We start from the raw sequence: 10,771 nt of genomic DNA, 5'->3' as shown, positions 1-10,771 counted from the left end.
CTCTCTCTTAAGTTTAACAGCACTGTCTTTCTCCAGCTGTTAACAGTATTTACGAGAAAACAGCAGCTGGGCAATACACGCGCCATCTGGTGTGTGTTTTGCGCAAATAAATGTTAAGGCCACAAACCAAATACGTTGTAGCGTAGAACAGTTTGTGCTGGTAGGGGAATCGTAGAATTGTGGATTGTGGAATCTATGAAGACTCTATGAAGACGAAAGGAGAAATTTAATTAAAATCAACAAAACATATCCGGGAAAGATATGAATCATTAAAACTATTTATTAAATTTAGTTAATTTAATACAGTATTATCGATGTGAACGAGTAAAAAAGTTTTATTTAAAATCCTTTAGGTAAATAATTAGGAAACAATATTTGGAAGGGAAAATATGTATGTAGGAAGGCGCTAAAAATTACATTCATCAAGGCAATCATTTTTATTGTGCTGATCACTGTAGACCTGAGAGAATTCTTCATAAGTTCAGAGAGTTGTCTTGACAGTTTGTTTTTGACATCAGAAACCGCTTTTGATGACACTATTGATATAAACAAATATCGACTTGACCAATTGCATGCATTTTTTCGTAAGTAATAATTTGTTAACGAGTAAGGTAACAATAATTGCAATCTACTATGCGAATGGATATCCTCTCATTGTTGAATGATAAGAGGACCCATTAAAAAAATCTAGACATGGAAGAGTAATTATTGGCTTTATTCTTGCAAATTAATATACCTTACTCTATTAAAAAGTGATCATGGAAGTGCAGATCGAGAAAGAGAGAGATAGAGAGAGAGAGACTAAGTATTTAACATATTTGCACATTTACTATAACATATTGTTGGCTTATCGGAGCAAACGTTGGGCTGCGAGTGATAAGCCAACTGGTCGAATACTAGTTGTAGTGCAGTTTGTTGGCAATGCTGAGAATACTGACAATGCCAGGCAGCTGGCAGCGCTTGGGAGGCCGCTTGGGGCAGATCTGCCTTGGAGTTGGACTGCTGTTGCAATTGGCGGCGGCGATGCGTTGCAAGGTGCCCTACGAAAAGGTGCAACAGAATTATTGTTACTACATTGCAGACGAAGATCCCTTGGTGAGTATTCGAGGCATGTGCGAACCAGATTTGATTGCAACTGACACGTGGCAACTCTTGTCTGCAGCCAAGTTCGTTTAGCAACTTTTGCTACCAGGACAAGCGCACGTCACGCGTGTGCCTCGAGAGCGAGGACGAGATGCACGTCTTGGCCAATTATCTATACGAGAGCGGCTTCCAGAACGGCACGCAATTCTGGAGCGCCGGACATCGCTGGCCCGGCGATTTGCAGTTCTATTGGAATTACTTTGGACGCGCCCGTGCCATTAACTACACCAACTGGCTGGAGGATGAGCCGACGCCCCGCATGGGACTCAACTGCATGCTGCTCACGCTGCAGTCCGGGCAGCTCTACATGAGCAGCGCCTCCTGCCACGCCCACGCAGTCGACATATGCGAGCAGCTGCTCGTCAACGAGCCTACAGTGATGCACTGAAAGCCCAGCGGAGATCAGACTGCTCAGATACCCAACAGTTGTTGAAGTTGCTAAAGCTACTCTCAGATGTTGCGGCAACATGTTGCTGCAGCATGTTGTCAACGAAGTCTTGTCGCCTTGTATTAATCTAAACTCTCGCGGAATAATATAGCAAATTGCGTCTTATCTGTTATTGTTGAATCACTCTGTCTACAGTTTAAAATGAAATACGAAAGCTACAGTGTGCCCTGCAGTGAAATACACGCTACACATTTTAAATAAAAACCAAATATTGCGGTACATTTTATAATTTAACACATTTATAAACCGCGAAAATACACAAACTAGTAAGAAAGCTACAATCGAGTGTGCTCGACTGTGAGATACCTGCTACCCATTTTAAATAAAAGCAAATTATTGCCATTTATATATATTGTTTTGATTAAAAAATTAATTTGTTTTATTTTAAGACCCTATTACGAACAGTTAGTCAGTCTTCTGGCTATAACGACGTAAAATCGTCGGTCCCTTGAAAGTCGCTATAACCGGATTCTACTGTATAGGGTCGAAGATGTCTCCTTCTCCCTTTTACACACATTTCATGCCGGCACAAAGTGACATAACATTCAATTGCAATCGCTTAAAGTACCTAATAAAGTAATAGACAACAATATCGAAGAGTCCTTATCAGCCCCAGTACGAGTATCAACGGAAATAAGGCTGTTATACTCGACAATATTATTGTCAGTGATATTGTCGAGTATAACTGTAAGTACGTGATTAAAAATGTTAGAGAAATTTTTTTTTTCTTCTTTTTTTAGTTAATTTTTATTTACAATCTGTCTTAAGACAATAAGTAAATTTTATGACTAATATTTACATAACAGGAATAGCAGATTTCCAGTGAAACCTGCTATTAAATATAACTTCTTGTTTACTTAAATTTACCTTTCAGGGAGATCGAGAATGTGAAATCTTTTAAGTCTTCTATAAGTTGAGCTATTGTCTAAAAGACCTAGGGCTAAATTGTTAGAGAAATGAGTAGTATTTGTAAGTTGTTATTTTATGATAAGTGCATAAGTTTGATCAATCAATTTATTGTCATTCAGTCATAACAAAGAACATTTGAAGAATATTGATCATGGACTTTATTTATATTGTACTTTACAATTGAACAAGGAATTTTTTGGTATCCTTCAATCGTGTATCAAAAATTTCCAATTTCCCCTGGCTTATATACAAACAAATAACAAAATACATATATACAAATAACAAAAAAAACAACATTATCAGAGTGTTGCAAATGGACTCTACTCGATGATAAGTGACGAGTTCATTTTATATTGCAATTCAGTTGAATTACAGTCCGAGGCAGACAAAGTCACTACTTGTGTGCGAATTGAAATGAATAACAAAAAAGATCCTTGACTGCTTCACCCTTCTACTATGTGGATTACAAATATGCAATTGCCTTAGCTATGAGAAGGTTGGCGAAGGTTATTATTTCATAGGCATTGGTCACACCGTAAGTAAGCGAATGCTGTTCAATAAACCAAAATTCACCAAGTCCAAAAAAATTTGGTCTCAAGTTAAACTCAAAACTTTATCTGATTACATTAATAAATGTTATTTGTTATTTAAAAGTTAAATTAAACGCACTGACTTGAACCTCATATAGTATGACTGCTTAGTAAATTCAATCAAATCCATTTTAGGATGAAAACATTTTCGATTATTTCGATGCGCGTAGAAGTTGTTGGCAAAACGGTGGAGAACTGGTTTCTGTCGAGACAGCCGAGGAAATGATGCTCTTGCAGATCTACATATCGTCGAAAGGGTATGCGAATGGTAGTATCTTTTCCACATCGGGTCACAGTTACAATAGCGAGTATCCCTTCAAATGGCATGCTCTGGGTGAGAGTTTAACCTACAAGAAGTGGCTGGCAGGCGATGCGCCTCCTCTCGATTGTAATTTGAGTCTACAACTGATAGATTCGGAATTATATATGATCCGAACGTGGGGCTATAATAAATACTATATATGTGAAAAGACAACCTTTTGGGATTATACGCAGGCCAGTTTCCGTCAGTTCGAAACGCGTATTATTATTATGTTAATATTCTTTAGTGTATTCCTGTTTATATTAACGAAATTTATAACCAAAGTGATCACACATTATCGTCTGCAATATCATAAGTTAAAGACGAGCGAGAAAAGTAATTTGGATACTGCTAAAATTCTCAAATAGAAATTCGTTTCTCTAATCACATTACAAAATTATTGTCAAAATTTCTTACAAGATTAATGAATTGTTCGTAGTAGATATAAAAACAAGCTAAAGTACGGATTGATATCCGCAGCAAAGTGCTTTGTACCGGATATTGAGTATCCTCCTGGTATGTTATTGTGTTACAAGTCCAAACTTAAATCCATTTTAAGAACTACAGGGAATCTCATTCAGCCAGAGTTTGATTACAAATAATCAGTTAAAAGTAGTTTCGTTTGAGGAACGACACCAAATTAACTCTAAATGTAATGGTAAACTTTAAGCCAAATCGACTCATTATTCGCTGTCCTGCATCTATTGTGATATAATATTATATTATATAATATTTTCGTCACTTTTCACTGCGATTTCAGTGTGCAGACAAAACGTTGTACACGTGTTCAAAAATACGAAAACAAACAAAAATATGATATATCGAATGCAATGCAGTTATTGCTTGTTTCTTATGTTCAATTCATTTTACAAAAACAATTTGCAAGCGTATAACTGACAAAAAGAAATATGAAAAAAATCCGTTATCAAAGTTCAAAGTTCACTGATGTAATTGCTCATTAACATAGCTTACTCACTAAAGAGTATACAATTAATTACTTATGACCAAAACATTATTGTAAAAGTCTAACCAATAAACATAATAAGTTTTAAAATATTTTCAAACAAATGAATCGAGTACAATTCCATTGAAAGTCATATCACAGTTTGTATGCAACGTTTGCCCGGTTTTAAATTTCTCTCTCAAGCTGATTCGAGTTCTATAAAAGCGATGAAACTGCTTAATTGCAGTTTTAGTGTTGTGTTCAAGTCGAAGATGGGAAAGTCCTGCGAAACTATGTTGCTAGCCCTTTTACTTCTGGCCAGCTATGCCATCATCTATATGCATTTCTGGAAACGTAAGTTCAATGCATATACCCCAAGAATTAGAGCTTTCATTCTGATTTGATACACTTGGAATTAGCTCGTTGCATTAAACCCTTTGTTGAGATTGGAAGTAGCTGCTACTTTTTCTCCACCAACAAGGCAGTAGGTATGTCTACGATTTACCCGAACTATATCATTGATGTTGTCTCCCAACTCACAGCCCACCTATGAGTACTATAAGGTGTCTTACAAGGGTCGCATATACAGTGTGCCAGCCATGGTGAGTCTTGTCAGTAGCTCGATATATTATATGTCCAATTGGATTCCAATCTGATTCATAGCTAGACTGGTTGCACGCGGGATTCGCGTGCGAGGCAATGGACTCCAATGCCCGCTTGGTGAGCATCGAATCCGCTGAGGAGATGCGCAACCTGGCCAACTTTATGCTCCACTCTGCCCATGCCAACACTCATCCGCACTTCTGGAGTGGCGGACATCGTGGTAATCTGGCTGCCAAGGTATTCGACCATCTCAGCATGAAGAACTTTTACTGGCTCAACGAACTCCATCCCATGAACTACTCCAACTTTCTTCAGCATGATCCAGATGGCGGAAGCAAACGATACCCGAATGGTTACTGTGTTTACCTCGACTTCTTGAAAGCCGATCTGGTTATGCGATCAGCTAATTGTAAACATCAAATGGCCTTTGTCTGCGAACTGCCCTGGCAACGATGAAACCCTTATATAAACAAAGAGAATGCAATCAGAGCTTTCATAGAAATGATTAATACAATATAATTATAGAATACAATCACCTTGATTTTAATTGGCAACTGCATAAGCTTACTAAGAATCTAGAATAGCCTCGATTGAAAAATAGATTAGATTTTACTAAAATTAAAAGTCAGCAATAGTTACTCAAGAATTCACTCACATTCATCGATTTCTAAATTGAATCATTTAATATATTTAATCCAACCTCCCTTACAAAAATTTTGATTTAAGTTCATTAACTGCTTGAAGTTCTCCAAAAGCTATAAAAATACATACATTCAGAAGATCAGATCTTAACGTTGGTATATTGCATTAAAAGTTTTTATATAGATTTTCGTATTGTAATGTTTATATCATCAAATGTGCATGTGATCGTTAAATTTATAAACATTTTTCGCCCGATAATATTAAAGTATCGATTCCGTTTGTAATTGTTGCCCCGACTGTTACCTTTGCTTAAGAGATAAGATAATAAAGTAATATATTTATGAATATGGTTTATGGACTTATAACTTTGTACTTTCAGGAAATGTATGTAACAGGCAAAATGAGACACCTTCGACCCCATAAAGTATATAAATTCTTTATCAGCCTCAACAGCCGAAGCTATATAGGCATGTCCGTATGTCTGTCCGTTTCTCCGTATGAAACACTGGATCTCAGAGACTATACAAGATAAATCTATAAATCAGCAACACTTGTAATGCTTGCATACAAATCAAATTTGTTTCCAATTTTTGTCACGCCTACTTACGCCACAACAAATCGAATAATAATCGAATAACAAGTTTAATCTTGAAGCCCAGATTTTCAATACAGACAATGATAACTACACTATAAAATACAAGTTGTTGAAGTTATTTAAGGAACACTTCTGTATGGCAAAACACATGTACTGTAATTGTGTCTTAAGTACTTTGACTGACAATTTCAGGTATTTCGGTATACCAAATGTAGCGAATTTTTTTCTTTTTTCACAGTCAAGTACACACGATTGAAGCTTTCTTAATTGTTAAAGATAGTTAGAAAATCTCCTATTAGTCCTCTGTTAATTTACTACGATTAAATGATATGCTCATGCTAGAAATAATGAATTAATTGGTTCGCTAAAATTTCTTCAAGAAAAACCTGGCCCATTCTGTGAATTCCATATTATGTCTATATGTTATAGTTTTTTAAGAGAGGTAAGAGAGGTCTTTACTTTCAATTTTATTTAAAATTCTTATTATAATAAGATGTACAATCAAATCTTGGCTTAATTTTCATTTAAAAATCATTTAAGGCGGTTGAAAAATTATCTTGCTTTTTGCCTGAGACCATATATCTTTTCTTCATAGATTTTTTACACAATACAACCAATGTAAGCAGCAAATTAAAGGCTACCATTCCAATTACAACAATAAGGAGATATAACTCGTATTGCGGACATCGTAGCGGTTGTTGATGAATATTAGGATCGTTATTTTTTGGCATATTAATTATTGTTTGCGCGGGGGTCGACGAGGTAGCACCCATTGTTGAAAAGGGAAAGTTGGCGTGATCGGTGCTCGATTGTTGTCCAATGAAATTCCTGCTGTATAGTCTGATTGGTTTCTGCACTAAAGATAAGTTTTAGTTATCAGCTATGTCTGAGTTCGTGGATTTACAGCTTTACCGCACCTATATTACGTATGGTGTTAAACGATGTTTTCTATTGAGTCCAGGAAGCCAATCACTTTTCAAGTTTGCAGTTGGATTATAAAGAAATGGATCACAAATATGCTGCTGTACTCTTTGGATACCACTTTAATTGTGTAGTCCGCGAACAATATTATCCACTCTTTAAATGCCAAATTTTATGGATTTAGAAAATACATAAGCGCTTAGTTGAATAAAGCTCTGTTTATAACGACAGCGGATGAGTGGATTATAAAGTAGATAAAATGTACATTCATTGTATGCTATGTAGTTATATACAAAAAATACATTCATACTATATAGAGAAGTCGATTTTTGGGTCTGTATTTTTATTTTTATGCGATTGTATTATTTATTTGGTGGTATTATTCACATTATAAAAGTGAATACAACATTAGTTTTTTTTTATTTAGAGCATTCCAAGTTAATCTCCTCATATGTAGAATTGTGCTGTGAGTAATAATAATATTTTGCTATAAATATTATCAGAGTTGTTTTCTTATTCATTCGCAATGGTGACAAATCTATTTGTGTCACATAATATAATATAATGTATGTTTACGTAAACTTCCGGAATATGCCTAAGGAAATTCCAAAAGAATCGTGACAGCTGCATGTTTAAAGGACATTTACATTCTTTGTTGGAGACCAAAATCACTTACACGCTCATCAATATGCAAGTCCAATCTAAGGGGGACAATGGGGTAAGAAAAATAAAATAGCCGCCGGCCATATTATATTTGAAGAAGAGAAGAGGGGCAAAAACCAAAGTTAAATCAGCTCCAGTAAATCCCCAAAATACTTATTAATTCCAAATTATAAAACATTTTCATCACACGAAAGCAAATTTTTTTTATGGCTAATATATCTATATACTGTTACTAATTGACCCGTTAACTGAACTTTCATTGCATTGCATTGAAATTGAAATTGTTTAAAAATTTCTCATCATGAGCGATTCATTATAGTTATGATAATACGATATCCTATTCCCTAAATTATGTAGCCATATTAAAAGTTATCGAAAAGTTATAAAATAATTTAAATATTGTCAAATAAAATTTCATATTTTCAGGTAATATTTCATTCGCAGTATTGTAATTCCATTTAGGAACTGGAAAATTGCACTTCCCGGAAAGAGAAAATGTGACAAGTATGTAATTGAATAATTCAGCAATGCTTTAGACACAGATGCGTCAGTGTAGTATAAATCGATTTGGACTAAACGCTTTTAAACAGTCGCTGACAATGTGTAACAACCACGAGTCATCACGGTTCGTGAGTCGTGACTACTCACGAGACGACGCGTCGAATTGCGTCGCGACTTGCGATGTTGTCGGCAATTAAGTTAAATTGATAATGACGACTCAAGTAGTAGGTGTCTGAAGAAGAGAACAAGAGAATAAGAGAGAGAGAGAGAGAGAGAGAGAGAGAGAGAGTGATAAAAAGGTGAAGAGAGGTGTGTGAAGAAGAAGGCAAAGAGAGAAGCCAGCTGGCGGTGACGTGATTTCATTTGTGCATACAAAATGGCGCCACATTTTGGCACGTCCTGCAGCATTATTCGGTTCCTATTCCCGTTCTCTTTCCCATTCCCTTTCCTGTTAGGTTGGCTTCTTCTGGGTGCCCTTTGGCATAATTAAAATGAAATAATTTTCGACAAGTTGCCTGTTGTTTTGGGAGCTCTTAACGGCTTTTCGCCAGCTATTTGCATCGAATCGACGCGACACGACGCGTCGACAGTAGCTTGCCACCAATTTTATTCTTGCTGCTCAAGTTGTAGCTGTTGTTGATGTTTTTGTTGTTGTGTTGGCACGTAGCGCCAGTTAGACGGTCTGCCATATGATGAAAACTTCCTCGACTTTCTCTGCTTCAGCATAAGGAGTAACTCCAGCTCCAGCTCCAGCTTCTGATCCAGCTGCCAGCTCCTGCTCAATGTCTGCTCTGTTCTGCGTGTTGGAATTTTTATTTAATTTGCTTGGCTGTCATCGTATGCTGCCTCCGTGTTGTCTCTTGTCTCTTGTCTTCTGTTTGCTGCATTGTTTGAAATTAATTTCACTTGTCGTTGGAACCATCGGAACCATCGAAACCCTATCGTGCACTGCCAAAAACCCTGCAGTAAATTCTTTACGCATTCAATTTGTAATATTGAAATGGAAACTAAAACTAGTATATATCGTTTTTTTATTGTTATTTTATGATGTACTTGTACATACTGTATCCATTCTTTGTAATTAATTGTAATAATAATAGAAACCCATGATAAACCATCACTTTGATTGTATGAACAGCACAGTTTAATAAATGTAGACATTAAATATATATATATATTTAATACACATATACTAAATATAGTAGGTATAGTACAATCTTACACTATGGAATTAGCTGTAACTAAAATTGAAGTTTTTGAAGCTTATACTTAAACAATAACAGAGTACACTGAACTGTTAAGTTGTAGCTGTAGTCTTTAAAATAGCAGTGCGACAACCGCAAAACTACACATACTACAAGTATATAACAGTTTTTTGCATATTCCGTTTTGTTATTCCGTTTTGTTTTCGTATTCATATTCCGTTTTGTTTTCGTAGCACATTGTTATTATAAAATGGAATAGAGATAAGAAATAATCAAAAACCCCGCTAGATTTGTTGTGCAAATTTTGTACATTGCTGAAAAATGTAATATATATTTATATATATAATATATATATAATTTTTCATATATTAGAAACACTTTACGTAAAAACAAAGTAGTTTTAATTTAAAAGTGAATACTGTACTTCAAATTCTTATAAGTTAAATTACTATCACTGTGTGGTTGAAATGTATATCATTCGAATATTGCGCTGGTTAAAAATTTTAATTTAAGATTGATTCTGTATTCAAGAGCCATTGCTTTCAAATGGTAAACATAATACATAATAATTAGTTGTAATTTGCATTAAATCCGAGTAAAATGGAATTATGAATTTTATTATCGATTTGTGTCAATATGGCGTTACTTATCAAAAAGTTTCTTTCTCTCAACTATGATTGAGATTGAGTCTACTTTCACCAATTTCACTATATGATTTGTTTACAGTGTATCGCAGTCCTACCTCAGCAAAGAGAACGTGCAACTCGTCATAGCCGGTGTGCGTGCCGTTGTCAATGGTGCTTAATGCTGCATAGTTGAAACGCCAGAGCCAAGGACAAAGTTGGCAGCAAGTCGACTTCAGTTGAGTGTTTTTGCCACCGACTGCACCCGCTGCCCCTTTGCGCACCCTTTTCCACACGCACTCAGTCAGCATCTGTTTTATCCCAATTTTGCACTCAATCGTTTGCCAAATCAACGCGCTAATCATTTTGCCAGTTGAGGCAATGCATTGCACTCGCTCCACACACTCGACAAACGCACTGACTCAGTGGCATTCAAGGATGTTAACAGCTCGCAACCAACCAACCAGTATCTAATGCCAGCACGCATCTTTCTTCTTTTTTTGTTGTTCCCCCTTTTTCAGTGCTGTGCCGGAAGTAGTAAACCCATAAATGTCATTGGCAAAAGAGACCGAGAGACCGAGAGACGACTGCCAACAACAGCAGCAGCAAGAACAGCAACATCAACTGGGACAACGTTTGCTCGTTGTCAGCGCATTTGCTTGGCTAACTTATGTGGCATCCGCA

General features: G+C 36.1%; 2 protein-coding genes across 2 annotated transcripts; both read left to right on the top strand.

Annotated features, from left to right (window-relative positions):
• The first annotated feature begins 845 nt into the window (after positions 1-845).
• On the top strand, positions 846-1,952 carry LOC132788275 (uncharacterized). The gene is made up of 2 exons (XM_060795611.1): positions 846-1,095; positions 1,163-1,952. Exons 1-2 carry the CDS (start codon positions 922-924, stop codon positions 1,529-1,531), a joined length of 543 nt encoding a protein of 180 aa, XP_060651594.1. The 5' UTR covers positions 846-921; the 3' UTR covers positions 1,532-1,952.
• Positions 1,953-2,853: 901 nt separating this feature from the next.
• LOC132788264 (uncharacterized) lies at positions 2,854-5,591 on the top strand. The gene is made up of 5 exons (XM_060795600.1): positions 2,854-3,035; positions 3,226-4,688; positions 4,754-4,818; positions 4,877-4,936; positions 4,998-5,591. Exons 2-5 carry the CDS (start codon positions 4,502-4,504, stop codon positions 5,391-5,393), a joined length of 708 nt encoding a protein of 235 aa, XP_060651583.1. The 5' UTR covers positions 2,854-3,035; positions 3,226-4,501; the 3' UTR covers positions 5,394-5,591.
• The last annotated feature ends 5,180 nt before the right edge of the window (positions 5,592-10,771 follow it).

This window comes from Drosophila nasuta, chromosome 2L, assembly GCF_023558535.2.
Source record: "Drosophila nasuta strain 15112-1781.00 chromosome 2L, ASM2355853v1, whole genome shotgun sequence".
Lineage (NCBI taxonomy): Eukaryota > Metazoa > Arthropoda > Insecta > Diptera > Drosophilidae > Drosophila > Drosophila nasuta.
The sequence above is the reverse complement of the archived record's forward strand: the minus strand, read 5'-3'. Positions and strand labels throughout refer to the sequence as shown.